The sequence below is a fragment of the Trachurus trachurus genome, assembly GCF_905171665.1.
Source record: "Trachurus trachurus genome assembly, chromosome: 13".
Taxonomy (NCBI): Eukaryota; Metazoa; Chordata; class Actinopteri; order Carangiformes; family Carangidae; genus Trachurus; species Trachurus trachurus.
The window spans coordinates 5,424,620-5,446,310 of record NC_139892.1 but is presented as its reverse complement, the minus strand read 5'-3'; the positions used below and the strand labels follow the sequence as shown (position 1 = coordinate 5,446,310).

At 42.2% G+C, this 21,691-nt stretch overlaps 1 protein-coding gene across 1 annotated transcript in view; it reads left to right on the top strand.

Moving 5' to 3' along the window:
* The window catches only part of bcas3 (BCAS3 microtubule associated cell migration factor), a 430,682-nt gene that overhangs the window by 159,113 nt on the left and 249,878 nt on the right, over positions 1–21,691 (top strand). The window contains exons 21-22 of the mRNA XM_083984996.1: positions 1,889–2,085; positions 2,162–2,256. Of these exons, the coding sequence (XP_083841122.1) occupies positions 1,889–2,085; positions 2,162–2,256 (292 nt within the window). The remainder of the gene's footprint in view (positions 1–1,888; positions 2,086–2,161; positions 2,257–21,691) is intronic.

Here is a 21,691-nt window from a genome sequence, read left to right as displayed (position 1 = left end):
TAATAAAGAATCAATATTGTAAAAGGTAGAAGCTGTGTGTGTGTGTGTGTGTGTGTGTGTGTGTGTGTGTGTGTGTGTGTGTGTGTGTGTGTGTGTGTGTGTGTGTGTGTGTGTGTGTGTGTGTGTGTGTGTGTGTGTGTGTGTGTGTGTGTGTGTGTGTGTGTGTGTGTGTGACGTTGACACCTGAGTGGAGGTGAGAGCTGACGATGGTAAAGTTAATGAGATGTGAGCGGTGAGACGTTCAGGGACGTGTTAAGTGCTGCGGGGAGTTGAGGAGTCGTGGCGAGCGTGGGAGGAGGCAGGAGCGTTCTGATGGTTATGAGTCCCAACGCCACCGCCATCATCATCATCATCATCATCATCATCATCATCATCATCACGCTGCCGCCGCCGCTCCCAGCTCACCTCACGCAGAGACTGTGACGAGACCTGACATGGTCATCAGAGTCTGAGTGGTGCAGGAGCAGCTCAGGCTTTTAGTTGATGTCACGTTACCGAGGTCACGGAGCTGCGCAACTGAAAAAAACGGATGTCTTTGAACGCGTTTTCATCTTTCATCTGCACGGGAACTCACTGAGACGATTATTTCTGAAGTATTGTGGTCAAAGTGGAGAGATCTGGTGTTTGTGTTTATGAACAGGTGAGAACAGTTGTAGGTTCCTGAACGTCACCGTGTGTTGACGTCAGGTGTGAGACCTTTGTTATTGTGGCTGCGTCCCAGTTCAGGGTCTGGATCCTTAAGAGCAGCCGTTCTCAAACTTTTTCACATCAAGGACCCTGAAAGTGACACAAATCAGACCAATACACATATACCTGCTCTGAGACTGAAGAACATGACTTTTTTAGTCAATGTACATTCAAATTAGAGCCAATAATTGTTAAGAGGGTTAGAAAAAAGTGGTAAAATTTCGGGGGGGGGGGATTCTGGAAAAAAAAGTGGTAACATTTCTTAAAAAAGAAAATTCTCAAAAAAGCAAAAACAAAAAAAAGGTTTAAAAATTCTAAAAAGAATAAAGTGGTAAAATTAAATAAAATAAGTGGTAAAAAAATTCTCCAAAAAAAAGTTCTAAAAAATTCAAAATAAAAATGTTTTTTAATTCTAAAAAAAATAAAAAGTGGTAAATTTTCAAGAAAAAGTTGTGGACCCCCTTGAACCCTCCCAAGGACCCCTGGGGGTCCTCTGACCCCACTTGAGAACCATTGCTCTAGAGCCTACGTGGTCTTTGGAGTCAACCGCTGGCTGTGACGGTTCAGCCTTCGGAGCGTTTCCTGAGTCTGAACACAATCAGCGTCCTGGCGTCAAACATTTTAAAACTTGACTTCAAACGCCTCTGACAGAGGACGACACAGCTGCTGAGGTCACGATGTCATAATGCAGAGCTCTGATTAAAGGGATAGTTCACCCAAAATTGAAATTTCACTCATTATGTACTCACCCTCATGTGGACTAAGGGCTGGGAGAAGTTTCAGAGTCCTCCGTGGCTTCTCTGAGTTACAGGGGGTCTCGGCGTAGCAGTGCATGTCCATATAACGGTTGCAAATGGATACCAACTGTCTTCGTAACAAAAAGACACACCAAAAAACATCCAAATACCTCCATGCTGCTCGTATGTAATGTCCGTCTTGTATTGAAGCCCCAACATGAGAAATTGTCCCAAAAAAAATAATTCTAATTTGGACGAACCGGGAAGAGGAGCTTCCGCTACAAAACAAGCTTGAAATATAGACTTATTTAGTTTCTTTCAGGACAATTTCCCATTTTGGGGCTATCAGTTCAAACACTTTCTGCCTGTTGGCAAATACAACTTCTCTGTTACGCTGAGGAGGAGGAGGAAGAAGAAGAGGAGTTTGTCCTGTGAACGTGTGTGTGTGTGTGTGTGTGTGTCAGGTGGAGATCGTGACCCACACCGGCCCCCACCGCCGCCTGTGGATGGGCCCCCAGTTCCAGTTCAAGACCATCCACCCGTCGGGCCAGACCACCGTCATCTCGTCCTCGTCCTCGGTGCTGCAGTCCCAGGGCCCGGCCGACGCCCCGCAGCCGCTGCTCGACTTCGACACCGACGACCTCGACCTGCACAGCCTGCGGTGCGTTCAGGGACCCCACGGAGAAAATACACTCTGAGGAGAACAGTTCTCTGACTCTGTGTGTGTGTGTGTGCAGGATCCAGCCGGTGCGTTCTGAGCCCGTCAGTATGCCCAGCGCCTCAGGACTCGTGGCCGATCGACGCCAGACCAACATCATGGACGCAGGATCAGGTAGGAGACAGCACCTCGTCTTCCTCTTCCCTTTTCTTTCTTCTTTCTTCTTCTCAACAAAAACAAAATGTTCCTCGACCATAAAAACACAAAAACACTCGTTCACATATTTTTCCGTAGAAGCAGAGTTCTGTCTTTGCATTTCCACTTCCTGTACTGTACTGTCTGTGACCCCTCTCAGCCACCGTAGCTGATGCTCACTCCTGATTGGAGGATGAGCTCAGTGTGTGAAGGGTTTGTTGCTCTGCGCTTTTATTTTGAAATGAACTTCCTATGAACCTCATACTTGTGTGTGTGTGTGTGTGTGGGGAGCGGTGATGCAAACGTCCTATCTCATTATGCATTAGTATTAGATTTCCCATGATGCACCAGTGAGCCCCTGATGTGTTTGCATGTGTTTTATTATTTTATATCACCCGTTTTTTTAAATGCACTAATTTCTGCGACGTGGGACACTGATCAATTTTGAGATTTTGGGATATTTTTCTTCCTGAACATGTTTTCTCTCAGAAAAGTCAAAAGAAATGGTAGAAAAAATACACATTAAGGTTTTTATTTTATTTTATTTTATTTTATTTTATTGTCATGTCAGGTATCACTGTAAAGCACTGTAAAGCTCCTGAACAATGATGTAGGCTCCAAAACTTGTCATCTCCTCCGTATCCGCAACCAATCGTAAATTTACAATAACAATCTATGGAATTTTACAATAAGTCTTTAAAGGTGTACAGAAAAGAAAACTGAATTTGAGCCCACTCTGGATTATAAAATTAATGTGATAACTCATCTATCAGACGTTGTAGGCCAAACTTTGTGCAAAATTCTATTTTTGAGTAAATCCGGGATGAAAGTGTGTATTTCTTTTTTGGCATTGGATAATGCAGGCGCACGGATTATACGTCAGCCTGTACACGATTCACCAGCCACTGATATTGGATCCGTCATCCGTCATTCAAACGTCTGAGACACGCACACACACACGGAGCTCGGTCTCGCCCCAAGCTTTGAATATCCCGCCCGCTCGATAACGACCAATCAAATTTGCTTTCCTTACTCGGGTAAACTCGTGTTGCAGCTCGTGACAACTCGGCGCGACAAACAGGACAAACGGCCATTTCTGTACACCTTTAAAGGCCGTTTTCTCAGAAAGAGTTTTTCAGACTCAGACTCTGAGCTAGAAATCTCCACTTCAGCAGCACTTACAGACACCAAACCTTCCACTTTGATCCCTGTCTATATTCTGAAGGTTTTTACAGAGGGGTTTGTTGATATATCATTCACAGCCTGATTTATACAACATTTTATTACTAAAACATGGAGAAATTGGATTTTTTAGGGCTGGTGACAGCATTTTCGCATTTACAGAGTGATAAAAAGAGATATCCAAAATCCTCCTCAGTAAAAACTTTATGTCAGCAAAATAAAACATCCATTGGTCAGATTTCTGTTTAAATGTATGTAAATTAGCGCATATTTAATTAGATATTGCCTCATTTACATATTTAAACATAACATTTGAGAAAACCTGTAATACAAAAAATATTTGTCTTAATGTGAGTGATGAAATTGGGAAGTTTTATGGTGATATCTGTTAGTTAATATTTTTACCCTATTCACCTGTAGTGTCTCACCTTAAAAACCTCTGATTATCTGAGCGGCTCCGACTCACACGAGGATCAGAACCAGAAGCCGTGTATTTGTGTTTGTGTTAGTGTTGTTGTGACACCGTGTGCTGTGATTGGATTGATCTGAACCTAAAAGTCCGTCGTCCATCACACGGAGCTGATTCCCATCGTCTGTCTCCTTTAATCTGTCTAATCCAATCACACGCAGACGAGCGGATTCCCCTTTAAAATATGTCTCCTGCTCTCGGGCTGTAATGCTGTTACAGGGTGTGTGTGTGTGTGTGTGTGTGTGTGTGTGTGTGTGTGTGTGTGTGTGTGTGTGTGTGTGTGTGTGTGTGTGTGTGTGTGTGTGTGTGTGTGTGTGTGTGTGTGTGTGTGTGTGTGAGGGAATCATCACTTATTGCGTGACATTGCATCCTGCTGCCTTTTGTCCGTCTGGGGAGACAGAGACGTTTTATCTGCTGCGTCTTGTGACAGGCGTCGCTCATCTTGATCGTGGCCTCGCTCTGACTCAGAGCTGTTAGCCCCGCCCCCTTCTGCCCCCCTCAGCCCCCCCACCCCTACCCTGTTCACTCAGGTGTCAGCAGGTATGAGGAGCAGCAGCGTGTGTGTGTCACTGACACACACACGCTGGTGTAAACAGACGATGCAGATACAGCTGATCTCAGGCCAGTTAATGTTGTTCTCAGTCAGAATAATGATGATAATAATAATAATTATAATAAAAGGTCCCGTCAGAACGAAGTAGGAAACTGTTTTATAGAATAAAAGAGAAATAAAAGAACATTTGTGAATAAATAATTACAGAATAAGAAATAGAAACAAATCTTTGATCACGATGATGTAATAAAAAGTTAAAGCTTATGGTACATTCATGATCCTCAATTGAAAATACACTGTAATTAATTTAATTTCTGCTGCTATTTTTAAATGATGAATAAATGATATCTCAAATTGAATCAGAAAATAAATTCATGATTTAAAGCAGCAACTTTAAAACATTAAATATGTCTAAACTGAATTGTAATAGTGTCATACAGTAATTTTCCATTTCTGACACTCTCCATATAAATATTATGATTTTAAAAAGTCTTTTTCATTTCTTCAACACACATTGATTCACTCTCAGTGAATAAAATCTGAGGAGCACATTTACTTTCTGTTTTATTCATTTTTGATTCCTCCAACTCTTTCAAGATACTTTATTGTCACTGGTGAAACAAACAATACAAGGAAACGTAGTTTAGGCAACAATCCATCCATCCATCCATCCAGACTGTAGCAGCGTTTATAGAAATAAATAAGGTGATGTCTGGTTGCTGAGTGAATGAAAATATTAAAATAACCTTGAAATTGTCAAAATAGACAAATAATCCTTATAGTTTATTATAATTAACGATAAATCTGCGAGTTTACATTTTTTTTGTTTTGTTTTTTGTACAAATTTACACACACATACACAGGATTTATATATGTCTATATATATATATTGTAGGTACTTCATCAATCTCAATGCACTTTATATGTCTCTATTCTCTTTGATAATACTGGTAAATGGTGAAGTGAATGGTGAATGTTGTTGGTCGATAGTGAACGTGCAGAAGCTGCTTGACTTTACCTGTTCACCCTCACCTGTGAGACCACAGCTCCCCCTGTCTGAGCCTCTCACCTCCTCCTCTTCCTCTTCTTCCTCCTCCTCTTCCTCCTCCTCCTCTTCCTCCCCAGTATCATATCTGTCTCTCCTCTGTCTCCAGTGTCCTCTGTGTGTTTTCCGTTTCTTCTCTAACGACTTCAGAGCAGAGACACAGAGGAGGACAGAGCCTGGCCGAGGGGATGGAGGTGATGCTTATCAGTGTGTGTCTCTGTGTGTGTGTGTGTGTGCGCGTGTGCAGGGTTCAGTGTTGTGTCCTGCCGCTGCCATGGCGCCGCCTCTTATCACACACATCACCTTTGTCTCACCCTGTGGAGCTGCAGCAGTCTGTCTGTGTGTGGCAGAACTCAGTACCGACCATCAGACTCCGAGGCTCTGAGCTCCGGCTCTGGATCAGAGGGCCGGAAAATTAACACCTCCTTAAATCTGATCCGTCTCACACACACACACACACACACACACACACACACACACACACACACACACACACACACACACACACACACAGAACCATAGAACCACACGCTGAAGTCCAGCAGAGACCAGAACAGGTGGACTCTGGTGACTTTAGTTGGTTACTATGAACTTAAATGTGATTATTAACCATAAATTTGGAATATTTCTTCTCCTACACTGCAAAAACTCAAAATCTTTCCGAGAATATTTGTCTTATTTCCTGTCAAAATGTCTCATTTCCAGTCAAAACTAATCTCTCTCCACTTAAAATAAGACTCACCACCTAGAAATGAACTTGTTTTTAGATCATTTTTACTTGTTTCAAACAAATTTTCACTTGAAATAAGTAGAAAAATCTGCCAGTGAAAGCAAGTTTTTTTTGTACTTGTAATAAGGAAGAAAAAGCTCCACTATCAGATTTTTCTACTTATTTCAAGTGAAAATCTGCTTGAAAGAAGTAAATTGTGTCTAAAAACAAGCTGCTTTTTATGTGATGAGTCTTATTTTAAGTAGAATGAGGTTTGTTTTGACTAGAAATACAGTAAGACAAATATTCTTGGTAAGATATTTGAGTTTTTACAGTGTAAATATTATTATTATTATTATTATTATTATTATTATTATGACACTGTATGTGAAACAGCTGCAGCTCACACACTCACACTGATACAGGCAGGTTTGACTTTCAGATGTTCCTCACACACACACACACATTCACACACATTTACACACATTTACACACTCTTAATGTTTCACAGGTGAGAATGTGAATTTCACATGTGCTTTTATTTTGTGAGGAAACTTTAAAAATAACTCAGGGACTGATCCAAGGTCAGTTTTCATGTGTAATATTATAAAATCTCAAGTAACAGAATGTGAGTTAGGACTGGGATTAGTGTCTATCAATATACAGTATATGATGATAAATGTCTTCATTTAATTTAATTTCTAGTGTTTCATTTTTCTTTGTTTAAATTTAATTCAATTAAATTTAATTCTACTGACATATTATTATCTATTATTCATCTTTATGAGGTATTTTCTTGTTTCTCACCCAGTCCACTCTGACACTGTGTGGGAATAATAAATATCTGTATAATATCTTATATAAATATACATGTAAGAATATTAGAATCCAGATTAAAGGGACAACGAGGAGTTTCTATTCGGTTATAAAAAAGTCTCACGTTAATGTGGATGAATCTCCGCTACCCACACTTGTTAATGGGCCCATTTTCGATAAATATATCGTTCCGTCTCTATCGTTATTTTGTTATTATTAGTGGTGGAGGAGATGCTGGTCGAGCCGACCAGCGTTTTTTACTTTCGGTTTCGCAACGAGTCATGAGAATAACGCAGCTGAATCGCCGTTTATGGTCGGAACTACGACAGTAACTGAACCTCTTTGAACCTCTGACTTTAATTCTTGATGAATGAAAACATGAGTCCGTCTTGCGCCGGTCAAAAGAATTTTACGGTGCGCGCGGAGGCTCATAAATGTAGTGTGAAAACGCTTCGCTTTTCCAAAACTCCTCGTTGTCCCTTTAATGTTAAATGCAGTAAACAGCTTCATGTGTCATTGTGACATCAGAAGCTGAACTCTTTATTTTTTCGGAAAGGGCCGATGATGCCCTGATTACAAACAATTCATCAATTCAATATACATGCAAGGTGTCAACATAAAGGAGTAATACAAAAAAACAACAATTTCAAAAAGTAGGCTACATATCCATGATAATAAGCCTGAAGTAATTAAAGGGCGTCCTAAAAAGAATGAAACAACTATTCTACTGTGTATTCCTGTTTCATTTATGTCATTGGCTTTAATAGTTTTACTCCTCTGGTGTTTTGTCTGTTACGTACAGAAGATTATTCCATTTAAATGCTGCAAAAAAATACTCAAAGGCCGTTTTTTCCAGAGGGATATGAGCACGACGAGTGGAGAAACTGAATAACTAAACTACACTAAGTATGTCAGATAAACAGGTAGTTTGTGAAGAAAGGCCTTATAAATAAATAAATAAATAAATAAATAAATAAATAAATAAATAAATAAATAAATAACAGGATGACATCACACAGAACCGATTCACTGCAGTCGACTCATAGAAACATGAATAAATATGAAACTATTGATTATTGACTGAAGAATCTGTGGTTAGGTTTTGGTTTATTTATTTAGCACACATTTATATTCGATGGTGCAAGGAGGGAACAAAGCTTATGTACGATTGGCTCGTACATAAGTTCCACCCCTGTCACTAATTACAACAAAACACATTTCTATGGCTAACAAATAAACATAGAGAAAAAAAAAAGGAGATAAAGCGCATAGATAATCAACGTTATATGAGCAAAAATGAGCAGAAATGAAGAGATAGAGAACAAAGTGAGCAGTAACAGAGACAATGGAAATAAGGTACAAAAAATTCACAGATTGAAATCATAAAAAAGACAGAGTAAGGATGTCAGGTTAACATATAGAGATGTAAAAAAAAAGAAAGGCTGACTCATGTTTTGAAGATGTTTCCTTCAGAATAAAAGCCCTTCCTCCTCCTCCTCCTCCTCCTCCTCCTCCTCCTCCTCCTCCTCCTCCTCCTCCACCTCCTCCTCCTCCTCCTCCTCCTCCTCCTCCTCCTCCTCCTCCTCCTCCTCCTCCTCCTCCTCCTCCTCCTCCTCCTCCTCAGTGACTCACTTACAGTCAGTGCGTCTCCCCAGTGTCTGCTCCGTCTTATCTCAGCCCATACACTCTGCTTATCTCTGCCCTCCCCGAGGTGACGGGACGCCACCGCCGCCCGCCGTCTGCATGGGACACACACACACATGCACACGCACACACACACACACACATGGACACACTTGCTGTAGCTTACAGTCTTGACTCAGCAGTATTGTCCAACACTGTGTCCACCATCTGCAACGTACAGGATCAATACCACACTGTTATCAATACCTGTGTGTCTGTATGTGTGTGTCTGTGTGTGTTTATGTGTGTGTATAAGTGTGTGTGTGTCTATGTGTGTGTCTGTGTGTGTGTGTGTGTGTGTAGCAGCTTCAGTCCCAGCTAGACGACACAGTGGCGTTTTGTGGCAGGAGGTCGTATCAGGAAAGAAAGAAAAGGAGACAGACCTGAAAGAGAGATAACACTGCAAGAGTATTTAATCTTCTCTGCCTCTGTGTGTGTGTGTGTGTGTGTGTGTGTGTGTGTGTGTGTGTGTGTGTCTGTGTGTGTTTTGACTCTGTGAAGAAAAGCCGCCCTGCTCCAAAACAGGAAACAACAACCTGTGTAGTGTCAGAACCGTTTGTTGTTGTCGTCCTCCTCAGCGTGTGCAAACGTATGTCCCAATCCCCCCCACACCCCCCCGCCTCGCTGTTTGTCTCCATCCCTGTGTGTGTGTGTGTGTGTGTGTGTGTGTGTGTGTGTGTGTGTGTGTGTGTGTGTGTGTGTGTGTGTGTGTGTGTGTGTGTGTGTGTGTGTGGTTTATCTGTGGCGGTGGATCAGTGATAGTGTGTGAGCTGGCGGCGGAGCGGAGGGAGCAGCAGCTTATCACAGCACTGAAGACACTTTGGAGAGCTACTGGACTTCAGCACAACTCTATGCGTGTGCGTGTGCATGTGTGTGTGATAAATTGGTCAACATCCATTATAAGAAGCTAAAATGTACAGATTCTCTGAGGAACTGTTTTAGTTTTTACGATGAAGCTTTAACCCTCCTGTTGTCCCCCTGGGTCAAGGAGGGAAGGAAGGAAGGACAAAGGGAAAGATGGGAGGAGAGAAGGAATGAAAGAAAGAGAGAGGGAACAGATTGGGTCAATTGGGCCAAAAAGGAAGGAAGAAGTAAGGACGAAGGGAAGGAAGGAAGGAAGGCAGGAAGGGAGGGAAAAAGGATTGTGGAAAGAAGGAAGGGAAAAGGGAAGGAAAGAAAGATGGAGGAAGGGAACAGATTCATCCAAGGAAGGAAGAATAAGGAATAAGGAAGGAAGGAAGGAAGGAAGGAAGGAAGGAAGGAAGGAAGGAAGGAAGGAAGGAAGGAAGGAAGGACAAAGGGAAAGATGGGAGGAGAGAAGGTAAGGAAAAAGGAAGGAAAGAAAGATAGAGGGGACAGATTGGGTCAAAAAGGAAGGAAGAAGTAAGGACGAAGGGAAGGAAGTAAGGAAGGGAGGGAAAAGGGATTGTGGAAAGAAGGAAGGGGAAAAGGAAGGACCGAAAGATGGAGGGAGGGAACAGATTCATTCAAGGAAGGAAGAATAAGGAAGAAAGAAGGAAGGAATGAAGGAAGGGAGGGGGAAAGGATCGTGGAAAGAGGGAAGGGAAAAATGGAGGGAGGGAACAGATTGGGTCAAGGAAGGAAGAAAAAGGAAGAAATAAGGGAAAGAAGGACGGGAAAAGGGAAGGAAAGAAATATGGAGGGATAGGGAACAGATCAGGTCAATTGGACCAAAAGAGGAAGGAAGAAGTAAAGACGAAGGAAGGAAGGAAGGAAGGAAGGAAGGAAGGAAGGAAGGAAGGAAGGAAGGAAGGAAGGAAGGAAGGGGATTGTGGAAAGAAGGAAGGGAGAAAGGAAGGAAAAAAAGGAAGGATGGAGGAAGGGAACAGATTGGGTGGTGTGTATGTGCTTCCCTGTGTGTTGTGTTGTGTGTCAGTGTATAAACGGTGTGAGTGAGTTAATCAGTGTGGGATCAGCAGCTATCGGCCGTTAGACACATCCAGCCGCCATTATCACACTCACTCAGCTCCTCTGTCTTCATTTGATTCAGAAAAACTTTATTAGTCTCAGCTGAGAAACAAGGGAGGAGATAAAACTACAAGAATACACTTGAATCCTAATCAATCAATTCCAGATAATCAGTGGATCAATATCTGAGCCGACCAATAGGACTCCTCTGTTTCAAACATCAGTCCAGGGAGTTTATTTAAAGGAGCAGTCCGTGAGTTAACAGTGGCAATAAAATAAAAGCTGTTGAGTTTCTACTTTATGACTTTTCACCGAGGTGTGAAATGTTTTCACTTTGACTCCACGTGTCGACTGCTGCTGCTGCTGTGAGGGGAAGGAACCACCTGAGTCAGGATTATTGGATTATTGATCAGTTATTTTTCCCTTTCAAGTTAAAAAAAAACAAGTTTAAACAGAAGCAAAAACCGTGAGCGAGCGCTGGTCACATGATCACATTGATGCACAAACACCAGGATGCTTCAGTTCAGTTCAGTTCAATTCAAATTCTCTTTATTGGCATGAATGTTACAGAACTATATGTTGCCAAAGCATCAAGTATCAATGAAACAAAACAAACACAACTCACAGAATCAAATATATACAAATAAACTGCAAACACTGCAAAAACTCAAAATATTTCCAAGAATATTTGTCTTATTTCTTGTCAAAATGTCTCATTTCTAGTCAAAACTAAACTCTTTCCACTTTAAATAAGACTCGTCACCTAAAAATGAACTTGTTTTTAGATAAATTTCACTTGGTTCAAACTAATTTTCAATTGAAATAAGTAGAAAAATCTGCCAGTGAAAACAAAATTTTTATGCTTGTAATAAGAAAGAAAAACTTGCTCCACTATCAGATTTTTCTACTTATTTCAAGTGAGAATCTGCTTGAAAGAAGTAAAAAGTGTCTAAAAACAAACTGCTTTTTTAATGTGATGAGTCTTATTTTAAGTAAAATGATATTAGTTTTGACTAGAAATGACATTTTGACTAGAAATAAGACAAATATTCTTGGTAAGATTTTGAGTTTTTGCAGTGTATATATACATGGTGTATACCCTCTGCATGTGTGTGCTGTCTCTCTCTTATACACAGATTGGGTGTCATTAGGCAGTTGCAAGTTGTTATATAGGCTATGATGATGATAATAATAATACATAAAATAAAGAAATGAAAAACAATATTATATCATAGTTACAATGGTTGTGATGAGCTTTCTCTAGTCTCATGGCAGAGTGTTACATATTGTGCAGCTATAACTTTACAAATTGTGGATCTTCTCCCAGACAGAGTTCAATCTCTGTATTTGTGTGTGTGTGTGTGTGTGTGTGTGTGTGTGTGTGTGTGTGTGTGTGTGTGTGTGTGTGTGTGTGTGTGTGTGTGTGTGTGTGTGTGTGTGTGTGTGTGTGTGTGTGTGTGTGTGTGTGTGTGTGTGTGTGTGCACCTGTTAGCATCAGCAGCACAGTGGCGTCCTTGTTCCTGTGCAGCACCATCAGCAGCAGCAGCACCCTGAGGCGAGAGGGGCTTCCCCGTCTGATTGTTCTGCTGCAGGAAGAAAGAGAAGACTGTGAATGAGTGAATAAAAAAAGATGAGGGGGGTAGAAGGTTTTACACCCCCCCACCTCCTCCTCTACACACACACACACACACACTTTAGCCGCCCTCTTCATACCTGAGCAGCCATTTAAAGGAGCAGGCACCTGTGCTGTGGTATCTGTCTCCTTCTTTTTCTAATACACACATACCACAGTAACCTATACCCCTCAATTACCCCCCCCCCCCCTGCTCATAAAGGGCCCTTGTATTTTTGCGCTATAGCAGGGGGCCACACTGACAACAGTGATTGTGGGGGTCTAGAAAGATGGCCGGCCACCCGATCTCTTCCTTAAAGACAAATGCCCTCATTTCCCGTGACCCCCTCCCTCCCATTCCTCCCCATTCCTCCTCTCCTGATGTTATTTCCATCAATAGGCACCTTTGTCACCTTGCTGCCACTCTGCCCCCCCCCAGCCATCCTGTCCGTGGCCTCGGGGTGCGTTGTGGTGACCTGTGGGCTGGTGACAGGACAGAGCAGCAGATCTCCACCGTCGTCATCTCGTCACCACCTCTTTGTTTTATGTCATCGAGCGAAGCCGTTATCAGGGGAAGGAGGGAGAAAAGTGATCCCAGAGAAAGAGAGGAAGAAAAAAAAAAAAAAAAAAGGGTGAACGAGAAACACAAATGACGGGTTTTTAAAACGGTCGACCGTCCCGCTGCCCGCCCGCCGGTCTGAGATCTGGATTCCTCACAGAGTTCAGTTTCTCAGGAGGAGAGGAAGAGATCGGACGGCTGCAGCTCTGACGGTGCAGAAACTGAGAAATTAGAGGAAAATCAGAGTTTGTTTCACACGTGTGAATCTGTTCTTACTCACTGTGTTTGTTATTATCACTTTTTTATAGTAGTTTTTGCTTTTTTATGTCCTTTTCTTATAGACTTGACGTTATTCAGATGTTTCCCTGCAGCAATTAGATGGAAACAGTGTCTGCAAATCTCTTAATGAACTGTTAGTAAAGACACAGTGTGATATTCACCTGCGCACCTCACGTCAGAGCTGACACACACACACACACATGTAGCCTATCAGTTATTTTATTTTTAAAAAGCTGTAATGAGTTGATGGGAAATGTGTCTGAGTCGTAAACTAAGCAGCAGATCTGTTGTTGTTGTAGGGAAAGTAATTAAATCCAGATCGTGTTTCCTCTGAACACAAACGAGGACAACATGTAGTTGTTAATTTATGGATCTGGCTCAATCCAACACTTGTCACAAACAACTCCCGGAAATTCTGCTTCCAGTCGTAAATTTCTGCTTCATTCATTCATTGAAAAAAAAAAACCAGCAACTAGAAATCCAGCCAGTGCTGATGTTTCTACTAGGCTACAGAGTGTGTGCAGCTGTAGAGAAAAGTCATCTCCTGGAGACAGAAGGAAACAATCACTTGTCCAATAATAACTTCAATTTTACTGATCCAACATCAATTCTTAAACTGGAGCCTGCACTTTGGATTTGCTAAATATTTAATAAATGCAGTCTTTACTTTAAATTAAATTGCAGTTACTATTATTATTATGTGGAAATAAATCAGATACAAATAGGATATCTGCCAATACGTCTGCAGTCTAAACAGACAGATCGGATCTTTCCTGGCAATGCGTGTCATACGTCATCAATGATAATATTAATTCACGTGCCTACACGTTTCCCTGAACCTCTGTAGCCCAGACCCGGCTGCAGAAACAAATAAAAAAATTTCAGGGGGGCGCACTTTTTCAAACTATTTACTGTCTAATGTAGTGTAGTTTAGTTTATTATTATGAATCCCCATAAATATGGATTATTATGGATCCCCCCTTTAACACACTTGAGGCATTCTGGTTGTACTCTGAGAAAAAATTGAGGGAAATGACAATATTGCTTCAGATTTTTTTTTTTTTTTTTAAAGCAGATTTACCTACTGACTGAGGTTCCTATCATTGTAATTGCAAGAATGGCTGAAGTGTATGAAACTGAACTCAGAACTGGTTTAGTGTGCAGCTGTGGCTGGAGAGCAAAAACAAAACTCATTTTTTAAGTCTTTTGGCCTCCGGCCAGTGACAAGCCTTTCCTCTGCTTCACCATGGAGCTCTTTCAGGCCACACTGTCTTATTCCACACTTCTGCCCTATTCTCATCTCTTATCTTGATAGCTGCTGTAGCTACTGTCAGATATCTATATGACAGAAGGTCCACACGTGCTTTAGCTTTACACTGCTGGATCAGACATGTCCTGAGATTTTCAGCCTTCTGTGATTATAGAATTAGCCTATCTTTTACAGCAGGTACACACACACACACACACACACACACACACACACACACACACACACACACACACACACACACACACACACACACACACACACACACACACACACACATACACACACACACACCTGTTACTTTACTGTCTCTCTTTGTTCCTCTTTATTGCTCTCTGGACTGGGCTGCCTAGCTGTACTTTTGGGCTAAGTGAGCATGGACGGTCCAACTCGACCGGTGTGGACGCGCTGGTTCGAGCTGCGCGTGTTCGCGCGGAAAATATGAGTCTTTTTTTTTTTCTTTCAACAACCGCGGGTCGGCCCGTTACAGGCTTGATGAGCAGGACCTCAGAGATTCAGTCAGTGCTGCGGTGATGATGGGCTAGTAGGCTTTGTGCTGTGTGCATCAGAGAGTTGAGATCCTACACGACGAGCACCTGCGGTCATTGTCGCTAATCAAGATAGGATTAACAGAGAGTTGGCCACTCCAAGGTAAAAACCAAAACCCAAATAAAATAAACAGCTTCCAGTCCAGGGGGGGCACAGCTGACTCCGTGGGCGGGCACGGCCCGCCCAGGCCCGCCCTTGCCGCCGGGACTGCTGTAGCCTGTGATTGACACGTGGGACTGACCGGGACTACCTTGACCAGCTGTCACAGGAATTATAGTGTTTCATTTTCATGGTGTCAGAGCGTCTGTTTTTGTCAAGTCTAGGCAGATCGATACGAGGGCTAGCGAGGGAGTGTGAAAAAAGAGAGCGCGAGAGACAAACACCTGATTTTGTTTGAGAAAGGCCCAACGTTGTTAAAGTGAGACTCTCTAACAAGGACAAAACCTTTAATACCTATGCCATCTTAGATGATGGATTGGATATGATGAAAGAAAGATGATTTCCAGGGAAGGCACTTTTTTCGATTCTGAACAGCAACAGTCTATTACTTTAAGAGGTGATAAATACTATAAAGCTGCCAGTCAGCAAGGTCTATCATATCAAAACTTAATCTTGGGGTGTAGGCTATAGGAATAAAAAAATCACAACTAGAATTTCCTCAGATGTTTTTGTCAAGTCTAGGCAGATCGATACGAGGGCAAGCGAGGGAGTGTGAAAAAAGAGAGCGCGAGAGACAAACACCTGAGAAAAAAATACTTAATTGACAGGACCTTCACATCCACCACCTTTTGTTCACATTTTGTTGATCTGCATTCATCATTGTTCAGTTACCAAAATAAAGGACTGAACTGATATCTGGATCCAGTGTTTTAATGTGCACACCACATGGTGCGACCTGTCATTTATCAGTTTAAGTTTATTACACTGCAAAAACTCAAATATCGTACCAAGAATATTTGTCTCATTTCTAGTCAAAACTAATCTCATTCTACTTAAAATAAGACTCATCACATTAAAAAGCAGCTTGTTTTTAGACACGTTTTACTTCTTTCAAGCATATTTTCACTTGACATAAGTAGAAAAAAGTGGATAGAAGATAGTGGATCGAGTTTTTCTTTCTTATTACAAGCACAAAAACTTGCTTTCACTGGCAGATTTTTCTACTTATTTCAAGTAGAGTTCCCGCACACATGGCCAGCTTGCAGAATTTATATGCAACGTTTCGGTACAAGACCTTTTTCAAGCAACATTTGCTTGAAAAATATAGCATCACCAAATGAAAGCTAACAGCAGCTAAAAGGAGCTAACAGTTGCTAACAGCAGCTGACTGTTGCTAAAGTCAGCCAACAGGAGAAAGCTAACGTTAGCTAGCTGCCCCGTGCACGCAGCAGGCCGAGGTCTGGATGCAGATGAATCAGTGACAGACTCGACTTTTGTGCTCACAGTGATAATTAAAACTGATCTGTGTAGGACATTATGTAGCTGTGAGCTAACAGTTAACTCACGACATTACATCTCTCTGTAAACACAGAGCTCACCATTACTGCAGCTGTGATATAGCCTACAGTAGGAGGAAATGTTTTATTTAACACGACAGGCCTCAGCTGTACAGATAGTTTCGGGACACTGTTCTATCATATCAATCACATATTAATTGATTATTAATTGCCCGGTTGCTGCAGCTCTGCAGGAGTAGATACATCTGTGTGTGTGTGTGTGTGTGTGTGTGTGTCTAACTCCTCATGTCTCCTCTGCACGTCTTCTTTTCCCATCTTCTACTTTTAAGACTTCAGGAAGTATGTTAGCGTGTGTGTGTGTGTGTTTGTGTGTTTAATGTGTGTGTGTGTGTGAGGCTTTTGGGACTACAGGGTGGGAATGGTTTAGCCACATGTAGGGATTTATGGTGAATGTGCGTGTGACTGAGAGAGATCAGGGTGTGACATGGGATTGATATGGGAGGAGGAGGAGGAGGAGGAGGAGGAGGATGAAGAGGAGGAGGAGGAGGAGGAGGAGGAGGAGGAGGAGGAGGAGGAGGAGGATGAAGAGGAGGAGGAAGAGGAGGAGGAGGAGGGTGATGATCAAGTTTTTATACTGCGAGTATCTCTCTCTCTCGCTCTCTCTCTCTCTCTGTGTTTTTGCGTTGGCACACTTATAATCTGAGAGCGATGGAATGTCCTCCAGCATTAGTGTTATACAGCAAGTGCATGTGTGTGTCTGTGCATCCATGTGACTGTGTTGTGTGTCTGTGTAGTGTGTGTTGTGTGTGCAGTGCCAGAGGGCAGTGAAGACTGAGCAGCTGCTCTTTATAGTGACTGAACGGACACCGATGTGTCGGGCATCTGTCACGCGTTCACCCTACTGTCTACCCACTGTGTGTGTCGGTGTGTGTGTGTAATCGTATCGGTCTGTTTCCCAGTGATTTCATAATTATGTATTGCAATTATAATATTGTAGAGGAATATAGATTTATGTATTTTTAATCGTGACTCACAGCAGCAAATGATGGGTATGAATGTGGATTGTGTGTGCGTGTGTGTGTGTGTGTGCCAGCTGCTGCAGTAAAGGATCATGCTGATGTTTCTTGTTGGTGTGTAGTGCTGTGTCCCGGTGTCAGAGCTATAGGGGGGGCTGGGGCTGCGGTCGGTGCCACCCTTTCATTCCCATGACCTCAATCTGTGCCCGGCGTCCTGCCAGGGAGCCCGCTGCCGGCTGGCTGCTGGCCACGCCCCCTCGGTGCACAGGCCACGCCCCCAACACACATAACACTGCTGAAACACATTTGGATGTTTCTGATATTGGTGATTGATCAGATATCAGGTGGTGCGACCTGTCATTTATCAGTTTAAGTTTATTACACTGCAAAAACTCAAATATCGTACCAAGAATATTTGTCTCATTTCTAGTCAAAACTAATCTCATTCTACGTAAAATAAGACTCATCACATTAAAAAGCAGCTTGTTTTTAGACACGTTTTACTTCTTTCAAGCATATTTTCACTTGACATAAGTAGAAAAAATCTGATAGTGGATCAAGTTTTTCTTTCTTATTACAAGCACACAAACTTGCTTTCACTGGCAGATTTTTCTACTTATTTCAAGTGAAAATTTCTTAAAAAAAAATGAAAATGATCTAAAAACAAGTGAATTTTTAAGGTGATGAGTCTTATTTTAAGTAGAGTGAGATTAGTTTTGACTAGAAATGAGACATTTTGACAAGAAATAAGACAAATATTTTTGCAGTGTATTAGTTTATTTTTTTTTTTACCTTTTCCTCTTTATTGACAAATGACAGCTCCTGTGCTTCTGATATTGATCCTAAATTTCCAGCTGTTGAGACGTTATACCAGCGGTTCCCGACCTTTTTTGGCTTGTGACCCCATTTTGACATCACAAATGTCTTGCAACCCCATCAATCAAGATGCGCCATGCAGCTCAGATATTTTATTTGAACTTGAGAAAGTGAAAGTATAGAATACAGTTGTTTAAGATTGTGTGTGGTGTTTTAATCATAATTTTAAAAGGAATAATAATTAGTCAAAAAAAAACTATCAGTAATTTTTTTTAATCAATTACTACTAGGGGTGTAACGGTATATGTATTCGTCCCGTGCCGTCACGGTACGGGGGTCACGGTTCGGTGCACACAGTCACACGACGAATACGTCTGAATGAATATTAAAAAAAAAAAAAAAAGTCGAGTCCTCACTCGAATCCAGGTGGCGGTAATGAGCCTCGAAGCTGCCAGCAGCCGTCATAGCAGACGAAGAAGAGAAGTGATGAGAGAGTGAAGTTAGAGGAGGAGGAGAGCTGTCTGCTTCATTCATGTCACTGTGGCTTCTCAATGAAACAAACGGCGGCGGCGGCGGCGGCTCGCGACCATAATACATCCATGCTCGCGACTGGTCCACCGGACAAAGTCCGTCGGCGATGTTTCACGGATGCGCGGTGCGTCGCTAGAAACGCATCAAACACGTAGCGCATGTTCAACCCGATATGTCAATCACTGGTGCAAGTAAAAAGACTAGTTGTGTGCAACAACTTATCCCGCAGCTTTTAAGCCTCTTGACATGAACACAGACAGGTGAGGAGAAAAGGAGACCGCACACTATATATAATCAGACACATTTTGTCTGATGAAGGGCTGACGCCCGAAACGTGAGTGACATTAAACTGTCACGGGAGCTTTTAACTAGTGTGCGGTCTCCTTTTTTCCTTACCTGTGTCTTTCTTGGTGGTCCAGCACCTAGTCTTCAGTTTTTTGGGGGTTGTGCGTGTAGCTGCCTAATATGTTTTATGAACACAGACAGGACCAGAAACATCACCAAAGTAACTGCTAGTCTAATTTAACTGTGTAAACCAACATTGTTTTGTTTTCTTAATAATAATAATTTAATAATTCGAATAATAGTTGCCAGTTGTCAAGTGCACGTTTTTTTCCTCTAGAATTAATGAATGGCATTATAACACTCCTAATGCACTTGTTTTATTTTGTATTCTTTTTTCTTTTAACTTTTATAACACAAGACAGATTTTAGTTTTACATTCAATTAGTGTCTGTTGTACCGAAACCGTACCGAACCGTGACCCCTGAACCGAGGTACGTACCGAACCGTGACTTTTGTGTACCGTTACACCCCTAATTACTACTGTAGACATTTCAGGCGACCCAATTTGAATTCCCCAAGGTTGAAAAACACTGCGTTAAACTAAACAACGATTCAACAATAAACTGTGAAAAGTCTAAATTAAAGTGAGCTCCAGTTTCCTGTTGTCTTGAAGCCGTCCCGTCCTGTCGTCTCCTCCCAGGTCTCTGTGGGCGTGTCCTCGCGTCGTCACGGAGACCAGTGACCTCGTGTTTGTTCCCGTCAAAGCTCCGCCCCCCGACGCTCGCTCTAATCAGCTGTAACTGAAAACACCTGTGAGCGTGACCTTTGTGTTAGAGAGGGAGTGCAGTAAATTAGGAGGAAGAAAAAAACTGCAACACAGACACACACACACACACTCAGACTCAGACTGAGAGTCAGTGCATCAGTTTCTCCATCCATCACCGTCTTCTATCTGTTTTTAGTCTCTCTCTCTCTCTCCACGCGGAGTCGCCCGGGACGAGCACAACACATTGTCATGAGGAGTGACACATCTTCCTCTTCCTCTCCTCCTCCTCTTCCTCCTCTTCCTCTCTCCATCTGTTCCTCCGTCTCTTCCTCTCTCTCCGACTCTCTCCCTCTACACTTTCCTCTTTCCCTCTCTCTCTCTGACGCTAACACTCTCTGACAGTGTCTCCATTCTGTCGCGCTCTAATCCACCTCTGAGAGGTGTTAAAGCACTTACTCACACACATACAGACACACACACACACACACACACACACACACACACACACACACACACACACACACACACACACACACACACACACACACACACACACACACAGCATCACTCCAGATCCCGTAAGGTATCGATCTGCCGTCCTGCTGCTCGCTCTTAATGGGATTTTTTACACCTAAGCATCAGAAACGCCTAATGCATTGCATCACAGCAGCCACACAAACACACACACAAACACATGTGCACACTTCTTGCACACAAGCACGCGCGCACACTCGCACGCACAGAGATAATTAGTGAAAGCGGCTGCGCCTCGCTGGCAAGTGTGGTAAAAAATGAATGGAGGCCGTTAGAGGAGCAGCATCTGACTCATGTCACAGATGTTCAGACTATCTCCACATCACACACACGCTCCATTTCTCCGAGTGTGACTGTGAAATGACGAATCTCTTCATACGGCTTTTAAAAGGGGCCGACAGACCCACCGACTCTAAACCGTTTCTCTGAGCTCCAGATTCTTCTGTGTGTGGGAGGAGGAGGAGGAGGAGGAGGAGGGGGAGGAGGAAGCACGAGGCCCAGGCCGCCGCTGCATGTTCCTTCTGAAGGGTTTCTCAGACCTGAGGTGAACATGACTCTGTCCTGGTGTAATGTCAAGAAATATAGCCAAGAAATAACGATTGATTGCAATAATTGATTGTAATTGACAATTGCAAGGACTTGATGTATGAAAAGCATGTGTAATCTTCCTTTATGAAAAACATGACATTACTATAAAACTGACCGTTGTTTCTAGACATTATCATGTAATCAGCAGCCTGTAAATTAAAGAGTTACCAAAAATAGGCATTTAAAACAGAATTAGACATTAAAATCACTGGAGAACCTGAACTTATCACGGCCCCTGTGCAGTGCAGACACATGCGATGCGTTTAAAGACCTGCGAACACCCTGGAGTGTTTTCTGCTCTGTGGCTGAACGATGAACATCTGCACTACAACATTTCACTTGAGTCCTACTTTTTTAAATTGATTTAAGTTTTGCTGCTGCTTCATTTTCAGTGTTGTTGTAATTTAAAGCTGAACTCTCCAGGTCTGGTGTCCCCTCCTCTGAGTCTCTAACCCTCCTCTCCTCCATGTAGAACTAGGTACAAAGCAGTTATTCCAATGTCCGGGGACCTCCAGGGGCTTAACCCAAAATGCAGACTGTCTCACTCTTAGTAGTTTTATTAAAGCAACGTTTCTGTCAATGTGACCTTCATTAGGTCACATTGACAGAAACGTTGCTTTAATTTGCTCTAAAATGTTGCTTTTTAAAAAAAAAAATTAGAAATATAACCACTATAACTATTTCTATTTCTAACTTATCACCCTTTTCTAGAAAATATTTTACTTTAAACACTTTTTCTAGATTTTTCTTTAAACTTTTTTTTTCTTTT